We start from the raw sequence: 26,754 nt of genomic DNA, 5'->3' as shown, positions 1-26,754 counted from the left end.
TCTTTTTGGTTTTGATTTGTATTTCTCTGTGATTTGTGCTGATGGTAACTTTTCTTATATCTATTGGCCATTTTTATGTTTTCTGTCGAGAAATATCTACTCAAATCCTTTAAAATTGTTTTTTTCTTTTGAATTACTTAAAAATCCAGCTTTATTTTTGTAAAGTACCAACAACTTATCTAAAAAATTAGAATCAATCTCATTTACATTAGCATAAAAAGGCAGAAAAACTTACGAATAAACTAAACTACATAGAAGAAAGATACATACATTGAAAATTAAAAACATTAGCTAAAGATACAAGACAAAAACAAAATGACACACTGTTTTCGTGGGTTTCTAGAAGACTGAATTTTGTTAAAAGGCCAATGATACTGATAATAACCTACAGATTTAGCTATCTATCCCCATCAAAATTCGATGGATATTTTTTCTACATAAATAGAAAAAATTTCTAAATTTTATGTGAGGTTACAAAGTACCCCAAATAGGTAAAGAAATCTTAAGAAGAAAGTTGGAGGCATCATATCTTCTGATTTCAAAATATATTATAATGTCACAATGGTTACAATAATATGGTACTGGCATAAAGACAAACAAAGACCAATGTAACAGAATAAAAAGAATATTCCAGAAATAACCCCAAGCATGTGCTGTTAATAGCTCTTTGACAAGAATGGCAAGAAGACACAATGGGGAAAAAGACAACCTCATCAACAAATGGTATCTGGAAATTAGAAACCCATGCAAAACAGGCTGGGGATGTGGCTCAGGTGTTAATCACCCCTGGATTCAATTCCTGATACCAAAGGAAAATAAAAAGATGTAACACCTTAAAATGTAACTCTTAAAACTTGCAGAAGAAAACCTGCGGGAATTTTGTTTTTTTACAATGGTCTTGGCAATGATGTCTTGTATGTGACACTAAAAGCACAGGCAACAGCAACAACAAAAGATAAGAGGGACTACATCTAATTTAAAAACTTCTGCATAACAAAGGAAAGAATCAATAAAATAAACAGGCAACCTAAAAAATAGGAGAAAATATTTACAAACCACATATCTAATAGGGGATTAAGAGCTAAAACTTTTATTTTTAAACAACTGAAATATACACAAAAAGTATATTACTATAATGAATTCCTATTAAGTATCACACAGATTCAATGATTACCAATATATTACCACATTTGTTTCATTTTTATGTCTCACACCCCTTAGTGCTTGTTTTTTAAAATTATAGTTTCAATGAGGTAAAATTTACATATTGTAAAATTTACCTTTATGTATGTAAATCAAAGGCTTTTAGTAAATTCATAGATATAGGTTATCTTTCCATTTTTGTATTTTCTTCAATTTCTTTCATCAACATTTTATAGGTTTCTACTTTTTAAAAAAATAGATTTGCCTTTCCGTCTGGGTGTAGTTTTCAATGTAGTCATCTCTTATCTCTTTGGTTAAATTTATTCCTGGTTATGTTTGTGGATATTTTAGATTGCTTTCTTGATTTCTATTTCAGGTAAGTGGCTACTGGCATATAATAATACTGATTTTTGCATGTTGATATTTTATTATGCAACTTTTCAGGATTTGTTTATTAATACTATCTGTTTCTTGATGGAATCTTTGGGATTTTCTAGCATAAAATCATGTAAGCTGCAATGATACTTTTACATCCCACTTTTCAATTTAATTGTCCTTTCTTTCATTCTCTTGACTAATTGCTCTGGCTAGGACTTTGCATAATATATTGAATAAAGTTGAAAGTGGACATCCTTGTTTTGTTCTAGATTGTATAGGGAAAGATTTCACTATGTTGTTGGCTATGGGTTTGTCATGTATAACATTTATTAAGTTGAGGTACATTCCTATACCTCACTTTCCATTTTCATGAAGAAGGAATATTGAATTTTATCAAATGTCTTTTCTGCATCTATTGAGATGCAGATATGGTTTTTGTCCTATATTCTGTTGATGAATTGTATCATGTTACAATATTTGAGTTAGAAATTGCATTGTGATTTTAGTTTGTATTTCCCTAAAGATTAATGATTATTAAATTTTATGAGTGCTTATTATCCATTTGTCTATATTCTTGGCTCATTTCTTAAGTATAGTCTGTTTTAATACTTACTTGTAAAAAAGCTCTTCATATACTCTTGATGAAAATCAGATATATAAATGAAAATATTGTTTTCTGGTGTGGGGCTTGACTTTTCAGTTTCTTAATAATTTATTTTGAGTAGTTCTATTCTTAACCCATGGTTGCAAAGGTTTTCTCATATCTTCTTTGAAAAATGTTGCTGTTTAGTTCTTGCATTTGTGTCTATACCCCATTTTGAGTTATTTTCATGTATGATATGAGGGAAATGTCTAAATCACTCATTTTTACATGGATATTTAATTGTCCTAGCACTATTTGTTGAAGGTTATCTTTTCCCCACTGAATTGCCTTGTCACCTTTGTAATATATCAAGTGATTATAAATGTAAGAATTTATTTCTGGACTCTCAAATTTATTCCACAGATGTCTAAGTCAACCCTTAAGGAAATGCTATGCTATCTTAATCACAGTTTCACATTTTTTACATCAAATTTTAAAATCAGGTATCATACATCTCTTACTTTGTTCTTCTTGTAAAATATATTTAGGCTATTTGGTATATTTGAATTTCTATAGATATGATAGAATCCATTTGTCAATTTCTGCAGAAAAGACTATTGAGATTTTGATAGACATTTTACTAAATCTGTACATCAATTTCGTAGAGAATCATTGTCTTATCAGTATTGAATGTTTCAATAAAGAAGATAGAATGTGTCTCAGTTTGTTTATATTATCTTTATTCTCTTTTAACAATGTTTTGTAGTTTGTAGAATACAAGTTTTACATTCATTTGAATAAATTTATGTCTTTTTTCATTTTTATGCTAGATAAAATGGGATTGATTTTATAGTTTCCCTTTTGGTCATTCATTTTCAAATAGTTATATTTCTATGGCTGTTTTGCTATGCTTCTTTTAGAACCTTTAATTTGTTCTTTTAAGATATACATGACAGTACAGGGTATTTTAACATTAAATACATACACAAATACATACATGGAGTGTAACTTGTTCTAATTAGTGTCTCATTCTTGTGGTTGTACATGATGTGGAGTTTCATTGATGGTGTATTCGTATATAAACATAGGAAAGTTATGTCTAATTCATTCTATCATCTTTCCTATTCCCATCCCCACTCCCTCCCCTTCATCCCCTTTGTCTAATCCAGTGAACTTTTATTCTTTCCTCCCCCACACTTGTTTTGAGTTAGCATCCACATATCAGAGAGAACATTCAACTTTTGGTTTTTTGGGATTGGCTTATTTCACTTAGTATAATAGTCTCTAGCTCCATCCATACTGGCAAATGCCATACTTTCCTTTTTCCTTAAAGCTGAGTAATATTCCATTGGGCATATATACAACATTTTCTTTACCATTCATCTGTTGAAGGGCACCTAGCTTGTTTCCATACCTGAGCTATTGTGAGTCAAGTTGCTATAAATACTGATGTGGCAGTGTCACTGTGGTATGCTTATTTTATGTCCTTTATGTATATAACAAGGAGTGGGATATCTGGTTAAAATGGTTCCATTCTCAGTTTTCTGAGGAATCTCCATACTGCTTTCCAGAGTGGTTGCATAAAAATCTTCTTCACAGCCAAAGAAACAATCAAGAAAGTGAAGAGAGAGCCTACAGAATTGGAGAAAAATCATTGCCACCTGCACCTCAGCTAGAGCATTCATCTCCAGGATATATAAAGAACTCAAAACACTTAACATCAAAAACAAAACAAAACAAAACAAAACAAAACAAAAACAAAACAAACCCAATCAATAAATGGGCAAAGGAATTGAAAAGGTACTTTACAAAAGAAGAAATGTGAATGATCAACAAATGTATGAAAAAATGTTCAGTATCTCTAGCAATTAGAGAAATGAAAATTAAAACTACAGTAAGAGTCCATCTTACTCCAGTCAGAAAAGCACAGCAAGAATACAAGTAACAATAAATGTTGGTGAGGTTGTGGGGGAAAAGGTACACTTTTTCAAGATTTTTCTTGACTGCTTTCAAGATTTTTCTTTTTGTCTGTATATTATGATAGTTTAATTTTTTCCTTGTTGACCTCTTTTTGTCTATCCTTTTGTTGTTTGTTAAGCTTCATCAGATTGCAAGTGTTTCAATACATTTTCTAATAACTTTTTCTGCTTTTTTCTCTCTCTTGAATTGCCACAACACCTATATTGATAACTTCAGTGTTCTCCCACAGAGTCTTTGTTCAAATTTTTTCATTCTTTTCTGTGTTTTACAGATTGGAAAATTTTAATTTTTCTTGAGTTTTCTAATTCTTTCATCTATCATATCTAATGCTCCTGAGAACTATTAATGAATTTTTCATTTCAGCTATTTTCCTTTTCTGTTCTAGAAATTTCATTTGGTTCTTTTTGTATGTTCATTCTTTTGTTGATATTACCTATTTTTTGTCATGGCCATCATACTTTGCTTTAATTCTTTAAATATGATTTGCTTTAATTATTTGAATATAGTTATAAAAAGAGAATTCAAGTCTAACATTTGGACCAACTCAGAGTATTTCTACTGCCTATTTTATTTTCTCTGATAATGGGACACAGTTACCTTCCTGTTTAGACATATCATATATTTTTCTTAAAAATATTATATTTTAAATTATATACTGAAGCAGTTCCAGAGTCTTATTCCTCTCCTCACCTGTAGGATTATTATTATTGAAGTTTTAATAACTTGCCTAAATGAAATCTGTGGAATCTATTTTGTCACCCTGTGAGAATACTGATATGCCTTTTCTGTTAAAAAATAAAACCCAAAACAAACATTATGGCTATTTTCCTAGAGGTAAGCAAAGCTTAGTTGTCATCAAACAATAGTTGATCAGCAGTTATGTTAAAATACCTCAAGCCAGCAAGACTTTCAACTTTTGACTACAGATCTGTATATGTGTTAGGGGATATATTAAACGTGTAGACACTTTTTAAGACTTTATAAAGCAAATAAAAGGAATTCTTATCCAGATACTTTATAAATGCCTCACAATACTGCACTTTAGCCAAGCTGAGGTACTAGTCTGCCTGTTCATTTGTCACTAGGTCTTTACTGTTCATAACAAGGCTTCAAAGTATGACATTTTAAATATTTTGTTCAAATAAAGTCAACACTTGTTGTAGTGAAGCTTCTGGTTTTTATGCCTTGCTTCACCCTGATAGGAATAATATATTGACTAAGCTGGGGGTGGGGAGTGGGAGCAACCCTAGGGAAATATACCACAGACTCACACTGTTCTTGAAGTTAACTTTGAATAATAAGTTTACAATTTGGTGTATGCTTTTGATTGACATCTATAGTCACAAAATATTTTGTCCCATTTTATTGTTGTCTGGGTGGGGGAGATTTTTGGTGTTATTTCCTTTGCTATCTCTATACTCATGTGCTAGGAAGAGAGCTGGCCAATTTATTTCTATTATCTCTAATCCTTATAGCAATCTTTCTAAATATGTATTATTATCCTTGGTTTTAAATGAGTAAAATGAGTCTCAGATGATTTGAGTAATTTGCCCAAGGAAAAAAATGGTAAATTAAAAATATAAACACAAAAGTACCATGTTATATGCTTCCAAAGGTAATAAACACAAGTGGGAACATAGGTGATTATTACCCAGCATTTAGTTGGCAGGTTTGTTTAATTGGCCAACTTCAACTCCAATTACTCTTATTTTCCACTGTCTAGTGTAAAGGTTAATTGGCAAGGAAACTCCAAATAAATCAGTAGGAGGAACAGCCTTTTTTTTTTGTCATGGATAGAATCTGATCATTAAAAAATCATTATATTGGTTCATAAAGTTAGAATTTGGTTCTCACAATATAATCCTAGTAAAATTCAGGGTCCCACATATTCCAGACAGTTATACTGATTGAAATGTAGTCCAAAAATTTAACAAATCTTTGCAAAAGATTTTAATCTTAACTCACATTTCTTGACTAATAAAGGGCAACTACTGACAAGTTACAGAACATTTCAGAAATGGCATTTCACTTCAATTCTTGCAGAATCTTTTAACCTCTGAAACTCTCCTCAACTCCTGTGTTCAGGGATTCTTATGTTTACTGTACTCTTTCTTTTTACTCACTCTATCCCTTTGTCTATAAATCAGATCAGGTCTATATCTGTCTTATAAAGTCCATTTCTGCTTGTATTAACCTCATCTGCTCTCTATGATAGTGAAGAACTATGGCAAACAGTGTGAAACACATTTGGAAAGAAATATTTGTAATGTATTTATTTTTCAATCTAGTAACCAATTACCAAATTACTGTACTTTTATTTACCAAGTATTTCTTGAATCTATAAAGTAATTCCAAATTCAATTCTGCTCACTCATTGTCCTAAACCTGAAATACTACAAAACTCCTTAACTTGAGCTACCTTATTACCAGTCTTTCTCTCTTTTCAACTAAGCTCAACCATAAAGAAGGTCCTATGAGGGTCCAGATATAAACAATTTAAAATCTTTCTAACATGATTTTATCTAAGTATAGGAAAAAAGCTTTTGAGATTTAAAGTGTTCCATGACCCAATCCATCTTTACTACTTCATTTATCACCACAGCATACTTCTTTGTACTATTTAGATACACAAAATAACTCCCATTATTAAAACCAAGTAAGATGAATATATAGATTTTTTTAAGTTAAATTAGAGAGATTATATAAAGGCATTTACACATGTCCAAACATTTTAATTTTTTTCTTAAAACATATAAATGGTTGTTCATTCACCTACTATTTGGTGTGAAGTCCAACACTTTTCCTGGAGTAAGGAACTACTGACTGTTCGATGTATCTTATCTTGCATAAAATACTTCTACATTTCATCATCAATGACTTTTAGTTTTTGTTTTTTTTTAAGTGGAGTTATATTTAGAGACACTGGAAAGAGTCTGAAGGCAAAATCTTTCCAGATGTTTTCCAATTTCTATCCCATCCCCAATCTTAAACATTTACCTCACCTACATCGACCTTAACATTTGTATTGCTTTGTTAACCACCTCATCAAGTTTTCCAAAACAATTTGACCTAGTTTTGATACAAATTAGTATTTTCATTCTCTATACATTCCTATTCCATTGTCTATATAATATTTAATTAAATATCAAAATTAGAAAAAACAAGAATAGTTAGTATAAATAATTTGGGAACCAAACACTACTGACTTTTAGTAAACATTCTTTCAAATGGTGGAGACAATATACTTTGTACCAGGAAAGACTACTTGAAAGTTTTTCACTAACGTCTATAGATTACTAGTATCTGTCATAATGTTTGGTATAGAAATGGCTGTTTTTACATAGAAAATGGAGCTGAAGATAATTGGATGAGCACATTAAATGAAAGTTGTTTAAGAGAGCTTATTTATATTAACTGTGTGTAGTTCATCAAAGTAGTGAATGATTTTTGTTCATGCTATTTTTTCTCTCTGGCATGCCTGTTCGCTCTTAACTTGAATCCTCCTATCCTGGAATACCATTCTCAGAGATTTTTCTTAACAACTCTCCCTAACTTTTACTTTCCCAGTCACATAAAAGTTCATGGAAGGCCATGGATAAAGTATATTCACTTGTGTATCTATAGAAAGTGATATTGTCAGTACCAGCCAATGCAACAGCATATTTGGCTCCAGTTGGTCAGTTTTGCTAGAACTTGCCAAGTTGCAAAAAATAAAATATGATATAAAAGGATTAACTATGAAGCTAATTTTTCAAAGTCTTTTGATGAAGAATTATGAATGTCCTTGAAAGCTTTTCAAGAGTCATCAGAGAACAGATGGGAAGAGACCAGCTTTTTCATAGACACCTGTGGATAATAATGTCTGTATGATTCTCTCTGATCAATCTAAAAATAGCTCTTTGGTGATTAGGATTGCATCTAAATGTTGAATCAAAGAGCTGCTTTTTTGCTCTAAGTAGCAATGGAAATTGAAGTTGCTTGTCTCTTAAATATATTAAATTCTGGAGAACACCTAAATATTAACTGTTAATCAAACTCCTTCTAATTTTTTAAGATTAGAAAGGAATGAGTCCAAATTATAGAATTGAAAATGTATCCATGGAAATGTGATAACATTATAACAACATAAAATTTGGTCCTGGACCTGTAGATCTATTTTTAACCTATGTAACAATGTCAGCTGTAAAGATTTACATGTTTGGTTTAATTTGAATATGAATAAAGTTATTATTATTTAAGAAAACATTTATTGGCCACTTACAAATGTATCAGGCTTTCTGCAAAGTACTGTGGGTCATAGGCATAAGGTACTACATTGTCCTCATAAAGATTTCAATCTGTTGTGGGGAAAGTATATAAATAGGTATGATAAATGATAGATATGTAAAATGTTTTTGACTGCTATACAAGAAGGAACACAAATAAGAGAACAAACTGCTTCTCTTGAGAATATCACCTTCATAGAGCACTTAATTTGGATTTTGAAGGTTAGTTAGGATTTTCAGGAAAAAAGAAGATGAATGATAATTAAACTAAAATCAATGTTTGTTTGTTTTGTTTTGTTTTGTTTTTTCCAAAAGCTGAAGGACAGAAACTACAAATAATTTTATGCTTCAGATATAAGCTGAAATAGTGGGAATGGCAGAAAATGTGTTTGGAAAGATAGGTCAGAACAGATTCTGTAGACTGTTTGGGCCTGCATCTCAGTTCAAACACTTTCTAGCTGTATGATCCTGGACAAGGAGCTTCACCAGTTTGTGCACCCATCATTCTTCTGTAAAACTGAAAGCAGTCTAATACTTACAGAGTTGTTATAAGGATTATGTGATCTAAAATATAAAGTGCCTGGCAATATTTAGACTTATCAACATCACCATCACTTCCACCCCTATAATCAGAATCCAAGAGTTTGTATGAGGTAGTATAAAGTCAGCTGTCTATAGGAAAGCAAATAACATAAATGAACAAAGAGGAATAAACTGAAAAGGATGCTTGCTTATCCAAAGCAGTGCTTCTCAAACTTCAGTGTACGAAGAATTACCTAGAAATCTTGTTAAGCTACTGATTGTGATTTATTAGATTCTGCATTTCTTAGCAATTCCCTGCTGATATGTGTGCACTGGACCAGAAACCACACTTTGAGTAGAAAGAGTCTGAAACATCTGCTACTCAGTTGCAGCTGATGGTGCTTAGAGAGAATGTAGAAATGAGTACCTAGTAACCTGATCTGAATTTACAAAAGAAGACCAAAATCCACATTTAAAAAATATGAATGCCCTCAATTTTTAAATGTTGCCAATTATTTCAACACAGTGCCTGCTCAAAAAATTACATGCATTCAAGCTAGATTCAACTTGTGTGCACTCATTTTCCAAACTTGGGTGAATAAAAAGAAAGTCAAGGTCAAACAAAGTATGATGAGAAACTAGGGAAGTTCAAGTATGGATAAAGCAAAGGGACTGGATTTGGAACTGGAGACATCCTGAAGATAGAGTGTGAATTTATGATCAGACTTTTAGCTCTGATTTATATACATAAGCCAGATACGTTTGAAAGATGGCACACACTGTGAGGAGATTCTGAATCATATTAAAATTTTGTAGTTTAATTTTTTAGGAACTAAAGTTATCCGAAAAGCTGTTGGTTGAAGCTGAAAATTGAAAGCTATTTGGCTAGAGGAGCCTGAAATAGTGAGGAGCCAAAATTAAGGCACACTTAAGAGAAAAACAGTTGTCTTACAAACAGTGCATAGTCATATGAATTGCTAATGGAGATTTTCAAGAAGAGGTCCTACTAGGCCCACATTAATGAATTAGATAAGGCTCATTTCTAATTAACAGCATCCATTTGCATGCAGACAATGAGCTAAGGTCTTTAAGCAACTATTTCTTCCCTTAAGTACATTTAGGAGTGCCTCGAATTATCTTATTTATACTGTTAATTTGCTTGGCAAACTAACATAGATCATATATAGGTAAACTTTGGTACAAAGATGCTGAAGTAAAGAGGTTTAAATGAGTAATAACTTACTGATTAAACATTAAGTCTTACATCAGAAGGGCTTTTAAGTATGCCTAGCCTTACTTTGAACTTCTATATACTCCAAAAGAGATTTTTTAAATGTCCTTGCAAATGAATTATAAAAACATGGGGTTAGGAAAGATGGTGTTATGAAATGGACATCATTACCCTAAGTACATGTATAAAGACAAAATGGTGTGACTCTACTTTGTGAACAACCATAGACATGAAAAATTGTGCTCTATGTGTGTACTATGAATTGAAATGCATTCTGTCATGTATAACAAATTAGAGTAAATAAATAAATTTTTAAAAAAGTAATACAAAACTATTTCACCTGGAACTTCTTGCCAAAAAGGTGCCAATATTCCTTTGAGAAGGGGATACTTCTTATATTTCAGTTTCTACATATGACTGCCCCTAAACAAAACCATAGATCTGTGGAAAAATGGTTAATTCCAAATCTGGGGCAGGGAAAATTCAAGGTGAGCTTGGGACAATTGAGCAGGAAGCTTTAAGGAGCTCCCACTGGCCAAGAATAATAACAATAATTCATGACAACACTGAATAAATAAGAATCTATGAGTCCATAGTGACACCAATAGAAAACAAAGGTTTTTTTTTTTTTTTTTTTAAACAGAGCCAAGTCAGCTGGTTAAATATAGGATCATGTCAGAATTAGGAAAACCATCAGTTTGCAAGCCTCAAATGTAACAGGTTAAAAGTGGTTTGAAATGGATACTAATGCTGTTGGATGATATATTAATTTCAAAGAAAAATACAATTTGACAGTGCAAAATTTGATGTTCATACGCTTAACAGAGTGATAAAATTTAGCAGCATTTAGAATGAGACCACTTCATATTATGCATCTCTGTAGGTGATGTAACATCAAGTATATGGCATCTCATATGAAGTATTCTTTTTTTAAAAAGTATTTTATTTCTTAAAAAATAGTTTTAGTTGTAGATGGACACAATACCTTTATTTTATTTATTTTTATGTGGTTCTGAGGATAGAACCCTGTGCCTCATCACCAAGGAGCTACAACCCCAGCCCTCATATGAAGTAGTCTCATAAAAATGTTTGACTTGCATTTTTTCAAGTATTGTCTAGACTCAACTCCCAGTTTATAAGAAAGTCAGAAAACAGAGAATGAGCTAAATGATAACATGAGGGGGGAAAGTCAGATAAAGCCAAAGAGGGGTATTTTTTTGAAGGAACCAATATTTTTCAAATGTTAATTTTGGTATAAGATGTGAGAGAGCTATTTTTTATTGATTTTGGTTTTGAAACACATGACAGTGGAATGAATTCCAATTCTTATTACACATATAGAGCAAAATTTTTCACATCTCTGTATATAAAGTATGTTCACACTAATTCATGTCTTCATACATGTACTTTGGATAGTGATGTCTATCACATTCCACCATCATTACTAACCCCTTCCCCCCTCCCTTCCCCACCTACCCCTCTGCCCTATCTAGAGTACCTCTATTCCTCCCATGTTCCTCCCCTACCCCATTAAAGGACAGTCACCTTATATCAGAGAAAACATTCAGCATTTGTTTTGGGGGGATTGGCTAACTTCACTTAGCATTATTTTTCTCCAATGCCATCCATTTACCTGCAAATGCCATGATTTTATTCTCTTTTATTGATGAGTGATATTTGTATATATGCCACATTTTTTAATCCATTCATCTACTGAGGGGCATCTAGGTTGGCTTCACAGTTTAGCTATTGTGAATTGTGCTGCTATAAACATTGATGTGGCTGTGTCCCTGTAGTATGCTGTTTTTAAGTCCTTTGGGTATAGACCGAGGAGAGGGATAGCTGAGTCAAATGGTGGTTAGAAATTAAAAAAAGACAAATACAGGTTTGGCTTATTGGAGAAATCTGAATATGGACAGGACATTAAGTAAAAATATAGCATTATCTTCATAAACAAACATGCTATATATAGCACACCTATTTTCCAAGGTGATTCCTGATGAAGTACTTAATGGGTTAAGTATAATGGTGTTTATAACTTGCAAATATATATGGTGAAATGTCAATAAGTGTTCACTTGAAGAATTTAGAAGGAGGAGAGGAAAGTATATGGATATACATTAAGCTATTTTTCAACTTCACTATATACTTGAAATTTTTTACTAAAAAGGTGGGGAAAATGAATTCAATAATAATCTAACATTTCAATTTAAAGCATTATTCCTCAATATATGTTACCACAATAATTACCTTATTTGTGAAATGAAGGAAGCCATATTGCATTTGTTTAAAATGAGAAGGAACTATCAGTTGTTGCAATAATGTTTTTATTGCTAAGATTTATAATACAGAGAATCCTCAATTTAGGAATTCCATTAACCAGCTCCTTGCTTCCTTCTCCCATTTAATCTTTTATCAACTGACATTATCCTAAGTACTCTGCATTATGTTTTCAGCCATCCACTACCTCAAAATCTGTCTTCCCACATTCACTTGCCCAGTATATCTTCTAGAACATCCCAGAACAAAAGGAGTGTCTGAATATGTAACTACATATAAAATTGACTGAAATTATACTAAGAGTAAGACTCTAAGCTAGGTGGAAATATTTAAAATTATTGTTTTTATGTCTTGGGCCCCTTTGGTAAATATCATGTCAGAATTAGGTAATTTGACAATTTGGCAAACACTAGGACTCCTTGGAGTAATGTTGTTAAATCTATATGTTTTTAAGTCTAAAACAAATTTATGTTATAGTAATAAATGCACTGTTTCATGAGCACATTAAACAATAGAAACTTGAGGAAGATCAAATAACTCCTGCATTTTTAAGTAGTTATAGTTAGAGATTATAAGTATTAGTCATAATAGGATGACTATAGTTCACAATATCCTATTATATATTTTATGAATAACTAGAAGATTTGATTATTATATATTGTATACAATGTATGAAAATATCACACTCTACCCTATAAATATGTATGATTATTATGTGTTAACAAAAACTTCTGAAAAAGGTTCAAGGAGTTAGAAAAGTTAACTACAGTGATATAGTCATTACACACTCTCTATATGTATCTCATTATCACACTATTCCTCATAAACTTTTACAGTAATAATATAAATTTAAAAAGCATGAACAATATTTGAGATATATACAACTCTAATATGATATGAAAATATCAGGATTTTTAAAGTTTTGCTACTATTTCTGTGATTCAATGAGATTAGTGAAAACAAAGAGGTAATTTTTTTTATGTATTCACAATCATGGCACCTCTTTAATTTTATACATGGACCCAAGCTAAAGAACTTTTGTACACAGATTTGCTTTCTTTGAACTTAAGACTTCTCTTTATATCTGATAGGTTTTCATTTGTATCTCCTTGTTATGAAGATTACTTTGGTGGCAAAACATCACTGAACTCACTACTATCATGTCTAAACATGTAGATTTTATCCAGTAACTCTACTATGTAATTGAAGCAAGTGAATTTTCTGTCTTAAATTGCACAGCTAATTGACTATATTTTATACTTCATTTGCTTCCATCATAGGATAACATTGATGAATGTCCAATGGTATTTAAATATTTCTGAATATTTTCTTTCTAGTTCTGATATGCTGCATTCTCAATGAGATAGGGTTAAAGTTGTGTAGCTAAAATGGCTCCAAATAATTTTTTGTAGACTTTTTGCTTAAGTTACCCACTTTCTTTCATGTATGCCTATGAACTAAGAAATGTTAAATATTTCTAGCAGCTGTATATAAGTACCATTACAAATGAAGGGCACTTTTGGCAGGTCAAATCATATCAAATATTTTACCTGTGCAGTAAATAATTTCTCTTTTCTTCTATCGTCTACTTGAATAGCACTGAATTCATGCCATTGATTAACAATAGTTTCATGATTACAGCCCTCTCACAATTGTTAGGCTAACATATTCTTTATGAAATATTATTTTATTTATTTATACTTGGGTTGCTTTTGGACACATGGAAATAGCTGTGAGTATATTGGGAGAATTGACATTTATGTTTTATTACATTTTTACTCTTCATAAAACTTTAAATGATATAAAAATCCTGAGGCCACAAAACTGATCTCAGTGGAAATTTAAATATGCTAACATTTATTTTTAAAATGTGGCACAAAGTAGACAACTTTAAAAGCTGAGTTTAAAAACAAAAACCTCAAGGAAGCTGATCTTGACTTTTTAAAGCACAAAAGTGCAATATTTAATGTAGGTCAAAATATTTAAATGGGAGAGAATTTCTAACCAATTATTATAGCCAAATCCCTCGTGTAATTGACCTACAATTTGGATAGTTTTTCACAATAGAGTCAGCATATACCTTTTTCTTATAAAATTAGGAGGATCTAAATTTCTAGAGCCTATTTGGAAAAATAGGCATATTGTCTCGTCTTTATTCATAAATTAAAACTTGCATTTAGAAACCAATGACATAGGATTGAAACTTATCAAACTGTTTTATGCATATACACATATGCCAACTTGAAGCTCACCATTTTGTATAATTAATATGCACTAATAAAAAGAATCAATGACATGTAACAACATTTTAAAATTTCAGGTGAGTGTTATCAGAGGAAATAGTAGTATGCTCTATTCAAATACTATGTAATAAATATTTAAAAATGAGAAACAACTTTATACATAGTAAAGAAAATTAATCTTCCAATTTAATCAACTTTATATATTAAAGATACATATTTTTATACAATTACATTCAATTTTTCTAAATATTTTCATGTCTTAATTTACACCTGATGGAGCCTAGTTCAGAAATGACTATACACAGGTTTAAAACTGTTCATCATATAAACATATTAGTTATTCAAATAATGGAATACTTGTTCAATTAACAGAAGGATTTCAATCTAGGAAAAAATATGTATGAATTTCCAAGAAAGAAGTTTAGTTACCAAGTTTGGGTCTTTATCTTATGTAGTTTAAAAAAAGAATATTTTCTATACCCAGATATAACATAAAATATATATTTAGATGATGCTATTAGTATTTAACTTTGGCAAACTTTGTGTGTGTGTGTGTGTGTGTGTGTGTGTGTGTGTAGGTCAACTATATGTTTGTTTCATATAAGAATATGAACAGTATCTACTTTTCAAATAATGTAACATAAGCAAAAATGGCAAGAAGAGGCGGGAAAAGGCAATGAATATAATTCCACAACCTTCTTTCTAACACATCTTAACCAAAGATGTTCAGCAACAAGGTATCTCAGTCTTGCATATTAAAATTCACCTATTATGCACATGATAGGGAGGATGCAAGGGCTTGGCAATAGAACTGTTTTCATTGTTCATAACAATAGTCTCATTTGGTAAATAAAGGCCAATTTCTCCTTTATGAAATAAGAAACATTAGCATAAACAACTGGAAGCATAATACAAAATTGCATTTATAAAATATCTATGCAACTGCAGTAGCATTCATTTGGCTTTCAAACCCTTCAATACATTCCAAGGTAAAGTTAAATGATGATTGAAAGCAACAACAATTTTGGGGGGTTTTGTTTTTCATTTAGATTTCAACACTTTTGGCCTAAACACCTTTTCAAGAATGTACTAACAAATGTAGTGAAACTTAAAGTAAATATTGCTATCATATTTTTAACATAAAATCATATTTATACTTGTTATAAAAAATCTAACCAAAGAGCTGTCTTTCCTACATAATCATCATTTATAATTGCCCTTTTACATCATTAAAATAATGAGATTCAGCCTGCTAAGTTTGGAATATACTGAAGACATTCACATTTAAGCAAACATGTAATTTTAAAAATAAATTTAAAAGCTTAAAATAGCCAAGAAGCAATAAGTAGCAACAAGTTTATATTTTAGTATCTAAGAAAAAAGAAATAAATTTCTTTAATGCTGTTGATTAACTTGATAGACTCTTTAATGCTAGTGCCCTTTACCCGGCTTATAATCTTCTTTCATGAAATCTTTTTTTTTATTATTTTTTTTAAATAAGCAACTGCAGAATGCATTACAATTCTTATTACACATATACAGCACATTTTTCATATCTATGGTTGTATATAAAGTATGTTGACACCATTTCATGTCTTCATATATGTACTTTGGATAATGATCTCTATCACATTCCACCATCCTTGCTAACCCCCTGCCAACTCCCTTCCCCTCCCCACTTCTGCCCTATCTAGAATTCATGAAATCTTTTTTAAAGGACAGGTTAAATCACTCTGTTTAAATTTTAGCATTCTGATTTTATGTATCACCCTACCTCTTTTTTCTTTCTGCCAGCTGTTTGCAGACCTCCTGCCACCGTAGATTCAGGCTTCCCAATTTTTCCTGCAGAATACTGGCATCTGTTTTGGAGGACTGTTGAATTATTTCTTCTCCAGTTGCATTCAGGGTTCTGACAACAGTTTGCCTCTGCCCAATGCCATCCTGGAGTTCCTGTAAGATACCCAAAAAGGCGAAACAAAAATGAAGCCCCACATCCTTTTATTTGAGAAAAGATTAAACAATGTGTTACCACATGCAGTTGTACTGGGAGAGAAAGAAATATAAAAGCTCCATGTGAAAGTTGCTCTATGAAACTGACATGCCCACATCCAAAGAATACAAGACAGAAAGACACCTTTTATGTGTTAGTAAAAAAGTGCCCTCTCAGTTCAGCTCCAGTTTTTATTTTTGTAAGCTTGTCAGTGAGAGAATGTTATAATGTCCTACAAATCAATTAGTTGGAAAACTTTTCAAGAGCAAATTCGATTTCTTGTCCCCACAAGGATGTTCCATGGTTAATAGTCTATGAAGTGTTATAAAATTTAAATATGAACCAAGTATATAGGTTTCCAAGTGATTGTCGATATGAGAGGTAAAAAAGAATAAACATAGTTTAGCCATAGTATTAAAAAAACCCTAGAGACTTTAAAATATAGTGAATTACTATATTAAAAAGAAATTTGTGTCAAATTCTGTTTATAATTGTGTCAAATTAACTGTTTATAACTTATCTGTGTTATCTTGCCTTATAAGGTCACATAAAGCTGAGAATTAATTTCTTTCGGGGATAGCCCATCAAAAAACCTCTAAGGTAAAATAATAAAATTTAAAATAGTCTATAGCCACCAGAACAATTTTATGAGTCATTGACAGGGTCAATTTAAATATCTTCTATTTTTTTATCGTGAATGAAATTTCAAGAGTAAAGTGTCAGAAATATTGTTTCACTAAAAGAGAGACTATTAAAACCAAGTACACATATAAATGAAAATGCCTTCTTACCAGTACATAAAAACAACAATCCCTCCTGATTTACCTTTTTGAAAAACAGAATTTATAAGGCAATTAAAATAACACATGAGTAATCCAAAATTTAGAAATGAAATGGTACTTAAGAACTTGAGATACCTTCATATTTAAATTGTATTCATATCCTTATATTATTGAAATAATAATAAAATATGGAGAATGTTCTATCAGATATAAGGAAAATTATTAAATATTCTTATATTCCCCTACTCCTTGGTCCAGTATGAAGTTCATATCCCCCAGGACATGCTTACCGAATAAATAAATAAATACATAATTTTGTAGGACAGAGTCAAGTCTCCCTTATACTCTCACTCCACATAACTCCTTGGCATTTTTTTTTACCATTTTCATATAATATTATTATTTTAATATTGGAACTTTTGTATCATATATCTATCAATTAAAAGATTCCACAAATCAACAAATAGAATGTCAAGGACATGGTACCTTACAACAAATAAAAAGTATGCATAGTTATTGAACCCTTCACAAGCTGTTTTGACCATTATCATGAGATGTGTTCTAGTAAATATGTGATATTTCCTTGCTCCCAAATGACTTTGGTCCATTGGTTATATCCTAGTCTTTACATTTTGTCTACTTCAGAGTTGCATGTGAGAGTTACTGCTTAGTAACAGGGGTATCAGTCATAAAAAAACTGTGTTTATATTCCTATTATATCATGAATTCCTTGAGGTCAGTTATTTGTCTTACAATTGTATCTTACTTCTTAGTACAATACTGTACCTGGTACATGGGAAGTTTCAGTAAATATCTGTTGAGTGTATAAATGAATCTTTTAATAAAGGAACTAGGGAAGGTAAGAAGAGAGGAAAGAATGGAGGAAAAAAGGAAGAAAGGAAAGGAAAGAGAGAAGGAAGGAAGTTAAATCTCATTATCCACATGGCATTATTTGTATTAATGAAATTGAGCACTTTGAAATTAAAATCCATTTCCTGATAACTGCTTTTACTTCTTGCTGAGGACAGACAGCAAGGAAGCAGAGAGTGACATGTTCTTTGGCTAACTAAATCTATATATGTATTTCACCTGACATTTGTTTCTATAAATTGTAATTATAACTGCTTCTGTGGGACCCACCAGTGGAGAAGCAATCTAACTGCTTCTTCCCAGTTTGATTAAACTGCATAAAGTTAATTTTCTTCTCTGTCACCTCTTTCTCAGGTAGGCAGAGTATCAAATCTGGCCAGCCCAGGATCCAGACAGACTCCCTGATTGGCCGCCAGTAACATTAATACCTCTCATTGGGCCTCCTAGAGATTTTTAAAAATCAGCATAATTTTCTAGGTTTTAGGCAGTATATAATCTAGTTGAAGAGATTAGACACAGTGATGAATGATTATTTATTAAATTATGTGCAGTAGGATAGAGAAAGCATACCATAAACAGTAGATCAGAAGGGAGAGAATCACAGTAGGAGGATGAACAGGAAAGACTTCTGGGAAATTATGGAATTTAAAGAATGGGTAGGACTTAGGCACATGGAGGTTCAGGGGCAGCAAGAGGATGGCTAAAGTGGAGACCTGTGGTGTGCAATCTCTGTGATCTAATCAGGAGTATACAGTAGAATTTGATGTCAGTGTATGAGAGCATGAGTTTAAGGAAATTTTCAGCTGTGGGTATATACTGCAGCCTGGCAGAGAGGATTTGGCTTTTTATTAAGGCCTTTATAGCTAATTTAATTCAATAGATAACAACTCAGTTTTTAAATATGGGAGTATAAAGTTTAGAGCTGTGCTTCTGTGTAATTCTGAGGCACAGTACAGACTAATATCAAGGCAGGGAAACATGCAAAATAGCTAGGACAGGAGTCTTGTAGATGATAATTAGGACTAATACTAGATTTGACAATGGACCAAAAAGGAAAGGCTAGAGATAATATGAACTGTTAAGAAAGAATTGAAGGGGCTTTGAGTATACTGGGTCATGCAAGCATGAGTGACTGCTGAAATGGAGAAAACTTCTTAAAACACAGAAGTCATTGAGAAGGTTAGAGAAGAGAAAGAGGGCTCATATGAGTGACCTCAATGTTGTCCAATATTTACAATGATTAACTCATACTTTTAAAAATGCATGGGGCACAAATTAGACAGTTGACCCTCAAACTTTACTGTGTACAACAATATTTTGAAAATCTTTTTTAAATTGCAGATTATGATTTAATAGTTCTGTAGAGTGGCTGAAATTCTGTATTTCTAACAAGTTCCAAGGGGATGATGATACTGCTGCTCCAGGAGCACCACTACGAGTAATAAGGTGATAGAGAAAATGCCTAAGAGTCTTTGTTAAATAATCAAGGAATTATTATTGCTGGTTACAAGGCTATAAACTAAAGCTGCTTCAGAATTTTTATCTTAGCCTCCTTGCACTGTATTTTTGATCTTAGCCTTTTACATTGTGGCTGATCGCTATGGTGGCTTTCATGACCCAATTGTACAGCCAACAAGGGTTTTATTATTTCTGTTACTCAGATAACAGAGAGAATTGAATAGCTCAGAATGAAGCAATAACTTAAAATTGTTAGATCTAAATCTCATTTATATGGAATCCAAAATCAGGCCTTTAGATTTTTTTTTTAATTTTGTGAACTAAAATTCTAAATATTCCACTAAATATTCTACTGCATTTGTGGAAGATTTTGTAACCAGGAGAAACATTTATAGTATATTGTCTACTGGGAGAGAATTTTCAGTGATAAAACATAAGGAAGCAAAATAATGGAACAAAACAGGAAGTAAAAATTTGCATGTGGTGTTTTATAGTTAGCCTCTGAGCCAGAAAATAGATAGCATTTGATTTACAAAAGTAAACATCAAATCTCAATCAGCTTTGTTCATACAGTGAAAAGCAAAAATTAAATTTTATTCTATAGCTTTTAAATATTGTAAGCACTGAATTATTCATTACCAATGAAACTTCTAAGCTTTGATATAATATGAATATACTGTTGTCATAGGTATCCTTATCTATTTCTCTGGCAATTAACATCTAGTCTTAGTTTTAGAAAGAAAGAAAATCATAATTAAATCTATTGGATTATCCATCATAGTTAGAAAGCTTATTGTGTTTTGATTCCAATATTAAAACATTCATTCTTAATAAGGAATGCATATCAGACTCCCCTAGGGGATTTTTCAAAACATAAAAGCCCAGAGTTCTACCCTAAGCCCTGAACCTCAGGGGGGTGGGGGAAGGAATGGAAGAAAGTGTACAAAACAGATTATAAAAGAAATGTAGGCTAGAAATGTGAAGAGGACAGGGGAGAAGGAGGAGTACTTTTTTTTAGAATGGCTGCATTATTCTTTACTTCTTTCATGGTTTTTAAATTACGATGTGCTTCTAAATTACAGAAAGTGACACTATTATATATCTAAGTCCATCATGTCTGGTCAAACTGGGTGAAAGAGGAAATATAGGCAAGGAAGGAACTGCTACATTTTTAGAGAGGGAAGGATACGGAAAAAAAAGAAATGTATCTTTTATACAAAAATTTTTTTCATAAATTTTTGAAAAGTATTATATGTAAAAATTTCTAAAACTGAATAGAAACACAGCAAATGGAAAATAAAATGTGACAGATGAAGAAAAGGAAAAGGAATGAGCTAAGAAACAGTTATGAGAAATCATAAAATGACAAATTGAATGAGCATTGTAGGAGATAAAGAACTGGCAAAAACGTACAAACTAAGGGAAAAAGAGAAAAATAGGAGAGACAAAATATGACTGGGAGAAAAGATAAAGACAGAGGGAAATAAAGTAAAGAACAATGAATCTTCAATGAACAAGTAGATGTATGAAGAATTCAGTCCAAGAGTTTTTCTGTAACTTTGCTAGGGAATTATTTTGAGAGATCAATCATTACCTCAGTTTACAGACTGAACAAGTAAAAACCTGTAATAAAATGAACCTGCGGAGAGTTGTGAAACTGGCAGACAGTCACTAGGCTGTCTTCAGAGATCTTAATATGCATCAGAAAGTAACTTTCAAATTTCATAAGATGATGAACTTTTGTTAGGAAGCAACACAAATGAGCAAATACCCATGGGATACAATAAGGCACAGGGACAGGATACAGTTTAGTTCATCCATGGATTGGGTAATTCTACCCTAATGGAAGACCTTCTGATACTGACTGAGCATCTGATGAGGACATTCATAAAGACTAAAATATGGCTAAATTTTGGAAATTCATGAGTTGGAAAGAACAAAAGAGGGGCAAGAGTGGAAAAATTAGTAATATATACATATATGTATGTATATATTTTCATATATTTACTTAAAACAGGAAGATGAGAAAAAAGTAAAACATGATTCATAAACATGGCAATCATTTGTTTAGATGTGAAACATTCTTTTAAAATTCTTTATACTTATTATTTGAATTGTACATATTTATGGGGTATAATATAATTATATGATATATGTATACAGTGTGTAATTATCAAATCAGGGTAGCTAACCTTTCCATTTCCTCAAACATTAAAACGTTTTTTGATTATTATACAATAATTGTACATTTTTATGAGGAAATGATAAATCTTAGGAAAGGTTGAGAATTGCAGCAAATCAGAATCAAGGCAGAAAGGATCAGAAAGAGGAGAACAAGAATTGGGCCTACTCATTAACTCCAAGATCAGGTGAAACATCCCAGCACAGAGGGAATGTCTGAAATACCTCCACATCTTCTTCTCCCCTCTACTGTTGCAACTTGCTCTTCTGTCACCTCCTACTTGCAAGCTGAGTTAGCTCTAACTCCTAGTAAGAAGGAATGGATTTCTGACTTCTTTGTGGGACAAACTCTGATGTAGTCACTCTAAATATTCCTTCTCGCTGCAGGTCCTATATGAGCTGAAAAAGGAGCTAAGTGATCCTCCTCAATATAGGGTGTATATGAAATACTTCTACTTAGTGTCATTAATGTATATATTAGACTTTGTAGCTGGAGACAAAGTTGTAATGAAGGAGTGTTTTCTACTTTTCACCATATACACTATGTCTCCAAATTTGAACCATATTACAGATTCACCTTCTACCTGTGGACCTGAAGATCTTTTACTAGAAATTCACAAAATAAATCAAACTGAAGAGGATCAGTCTTTGTAAGTGAACAAACAGAAATAAAAAGCATCTCTTTAGCCTCTTCTTTCCTAGACTTATTGTGCTTTCATTTTAGTAAACATTTATTGTATCCCATTAATAAATGCTGAAATCATATTTGTCACACGTACTAGAATTAGGAGTTGGTCTTCTTAGATTTCATCTAATGTTCTCTTTTTTTCTATGAGGTATAATAGTAGATATGTTCATTGGTACAATTCTCCATCTGTTCCTTATAATGTTTGCTATAAAAGAATAATAAGAATTCCTTCTAAAACTAGAATTAGACCATTTCTTTTCCAAAGCAGACATCCTGATGATGAACTAAAGGAAAATCAGGTACAGTAGCGATTTATTTTAATGAGACATTTACCTAATATCAAATTATAAAAAAATTTCCTTTGGATGTGTTTATCTTATTCACATTTGTGATATATATGTTCATTATTATCACTAATAATGCACACCAAACAATAATAGTAGACACCAAAGGAATTCATTATGAAGTTTTCCAAGTACCACATAGTTTAAAAAGGTATTGCTAGCATTTGTTTCCCTTTCTTTCCAATGAAATGATGCCCTGGGGGGGGAGGGGGACAAAAAACTTCACAAATTATATATTCTTAAATTTCAAGCAGAGATTCAATGTAGAGGGTTATCAAAATAAAAAAATATATATGTTACATTTCTGCCTATAGGAATATGAAACTGGGGGCTTCATACTAAATCTGCCCTTAGACATATTCTTGAAGTAGACACTTGTTTAATAATTTGAATGCTTTTAGGTGGGGCATAAATGTATTCCACCATTCTCTAAAGGCAAATGAATAGTGTTAAGAAAACTTTTTTTATAAAGTACACAACTTTGCAAAGTGAATAGGTTTTAACATTGTTAAAAATCGATGTTAGCCCTCTCTAGGTTCACAGATTTATTCATTCCTTCTTGGTTTCTAAATCATTCATGAGAACTTCAGGGAAAATAACAGAATATTTAAGAGCTGTTTTTCTCTCCATTTACTTAAATTTGATAAAAAAAAATTGGACTTTCTCTAATAAAAAGGAAGCTCTTGTCCATAGCAGGCTTGCTCTTTTATAACATGATCTTAGTTATAAAACACGTTTGAGTCATATAATTCTTTCTACATAATTCCTAGTGTGGTTTTGAATATATGAGAGATATTTCAAAATGGAACATATTGCACATAACTAAAACTGACTTTTATGACAGAGTATTTGAAAGGTGACATAGGTCATTTAAAAAATATTATTCATTTCTCTTCCTCTTAGAGGTGTTTTCAATAAATATTATCAGTAAATATTTATATTTAAAAGCCACTTGGTAAGTAGAGAGTATGTATGTTTGTATTAAATCAGCGACCAAATTGTTTTTTTTTAAAGCAAGGCATTTTGCATGTGGGATTGATTATAGACTGAAAATGATTAATTAAAATATCTAATTCATTGTTTCTGAATGGGTTCTGAATAGTTGCCACACTTATCAAATATGTTCACTCTATGATGTACTTTTTATTGAGCACTTCCTATTGTCCATGGCTTGTGCTAAGTCCTGGTTTTTAATGACTGCAGAAGGAAGAATGGATTGGAGAAACTCTGGAATGAAAGCAGGGGAAATAAGTATAAAATATCATGGGAATTCAGATGAGGTATGATGCTAGCTTGAATTGGGGAGGACTGGGGGTTGAAATGGAAAGTAGATTGAACCAAATGACATTTTGGAAGTAAATAGAAAGGATTAAGTAAAGAAATGAAGAAAATATATCAGTTGTGTGCACTGGTCTAGAGCTTAGAGGAAATACTCAGATCAAAAAATATAACAGATTATTAATGGCAGGATGAAATCTAAGCTTCCTGGTGTGGGTTTGGCTCTGAATGTAGGGGGGTTCACCATTTTCATTCAAATGATTGTAGGCAAATTGAGAATTAAAAGTCATAACCTAAAAATATTTTGGGATTCCCTGAATATTTATGATAACCATTTAATAGGAAAGTCAGGGTATTAATTTTATCAATACTATCCCTTTTACATCTACTATATTTTATTTTGATTTGCCAACAGATGGATAAATTAGTATCATGATGGGCATAATGTAGAAAGTTGAAAGGAGTATGATTCCCCCACAAATGAGAAAGAATATAAAAAAATATTATTCTCACAAAGCTGCTTGTACTTTGCTATCACAACTTCTACTCATTCACTGGTGAAAATCGATAGTCAAATATGATTTACAAATATATTGGTGCTGTTCTATAATAGATGAGGAAATAAACTCATGCCTTAAAACTTCATCTATTCTGTATTTTTAAAAATTAGGGTTTTCAGATATACATAAAAGTGGAATTCATTGTGGTATATTCATATATATACAAAGGGTAATTTAGTAAATTTCATTCCACCATTCCTCCCTTTTCTTGTCCCTCCTCCTCCCCTTCAATCCCCCCTTCATCTACCCTACTTTCTCCTATTTTCATAGAATTCCTCACCATTTTATTACTTACTTTGGTCTAGCTTCACATCTATTTTTATAGAATTCCATCTGCTTTTGCTATAGTACAATATAAAAATAACTGTTTAATATAGGTAAACAGTTCAGTGCAGGTGAGTAGTGTCTCCAATGAGATTTAATTAAGGTAACTACTCTCTATATGGTCCTTTATAATGATAAATAAACTGCATCATCTCATGAACACAGAATTTGATGGGAGAGAGTACAGCAAGCAAATAACTATATACAATGTTCTGTTATGACACAACTATGGAGACTTTGAGAACAGGATAGAAAAATTAATTGTGTGATCATGTGTGATTGTTGGTGTGTGTGTGTGTGTGTGTGTGTGTGTGTGTGTGTGTGTGTGTTTGGGGAGAGAGTAAGGAAAAAACAGAGAGGTTGTGGTAATTATGATTATAAATGCCTTGAGGACAGATTTTTTCCCATTTCCTATATTATCAGGCACAATGTTGAGCACACTTTAGTTTGATAATTGCTTGAGAAATGTGTTTTGATAAATTGAACAGAAATCTAAGCAAGATATCACAGTCCCCTTGATTAGTTTCTCATTTGGGAAATGCTCAAAAGTAAATTTTAGGGATATATACAACACCCCAGAATAGAAAAACACATGAAAAAATAATTGAATTTTGTCCAAGTTTCATTACTTACCACAAATAACAAGTTATTAAGGAAAGGTTTAGTTTCTCAAGCTGTTGTTAATGGAAAGGCCCAGAAATAAGATAAAGAGGGATAAAAACAGATCTCTGTGTCTAACATCAATTAATTGACTTTAAGCATTTAGTTTAGATTACAGAATCCCCAAGATATTCACTAACATTCTACATCTAAGCACGTGGTGGGTATCAATAAGCCTTATATGTTTCTATCCCAACTCATGAAGGAATTAAACATAAGCTACAGTTTTTATTCGTGCCTTAATTTTTGAGGTTAGTTTTTTTTTTATTTTCTAACTCATTATCTTTTTGTATGGTAATGGAAATAGATGAGAAGAGATTATCATAAAAACAATTCTCCATCCTTGTTGAGTGGACATTCCCTCTTCAAATTAAAAACATCAGGGACAAGAATTGATTCTTTCTCTGTAATTAGCATATTTGTACAATTTCAATAATCTTTACCTTTATGAATCATATACAAACATGAGGAATCTAAGAATTAACAGAGGACTTAAGCATGTCTTCTGTGAAAAATTCCACATTCATCCAAATGAGTCACTAACAGTTTAGGGAGAGCTATAAAAAGAGGTAAAAACTAATTATGGCAGTTTGACTTCCTTAACAATCTAAATTGTATAAAGGAAAAGATGCTATTATCACATGTAAATGTTTTCTAATTTTTTTATCCCTAATGATGCTTCCCTTTTAAACTACCACTCAGCATCATTTTCATTTGACAAAACCTCAATGAAAATATTTTTCAAGCTTACATTAATATTGCCCCTGGAACTTGCTCTCTCTTGTCTCCTTCACTATTTGAATGGCATCTGTATTATCCTACCTACCAGGCTGGAAATTATCAAATCATCTATGTTTTACATGATTTTCTTTCTCCCAATCTAAGTTCTAGCTTACTGAACCTACTTGTTCTACTTCTTGCTCAGTTGATTTCATCATCATCACTTTCCCTTTAGTCTGGGTGTTATTACACTTCATCTATATTACAAATAAGT

At 31.7% G+C, this 26,754-nt stretch overlaps 1 protein-coding gene across 17 annotated transcripts in view; it reads right to left on the bottom strand.

The window, feature by feature from the left end:
• Positions 1–26,754, bottom strand: part of Dmd (dystrophin) — a 2,094,227-nt gene that overhangs the window by 796,493 nt on the left and 1,270,980 nt on the right. For all 17 annotated transcript variants that reach the window (XM_078034984.1, XM_078034996.1, XM_078034982.1 and 14 more), the window contains one exon: positions 16,400–16,575. In XM_078034984.1, coding sequence (XP_077891110.1) covers positions 16,400–16,575 — 176 coding nt within the window. The remainder of the gene's footprint in view (positions 1–16,399; positions 16,576–26,754) is intronic.

This window comes from Ictidomys tridecemlineatus, chromosome X, assembly GCF_052094955.1.
Source record: "Ictidomys tridecemlineatus isolate mIctTri1 chromosome X, mIctTri1.hap1, whole genome shotgun sequence".
NCBI classification, from domain to species: Eukaryota; Metazoa; Chordata; class Mammalia; order Rodentia; family Sciuridae; genus Ictidomys; species Ictidomys tridecemlineatus.
This window is presented reverse-complemented; position numbering and strand designations above follow the sequence as displayed.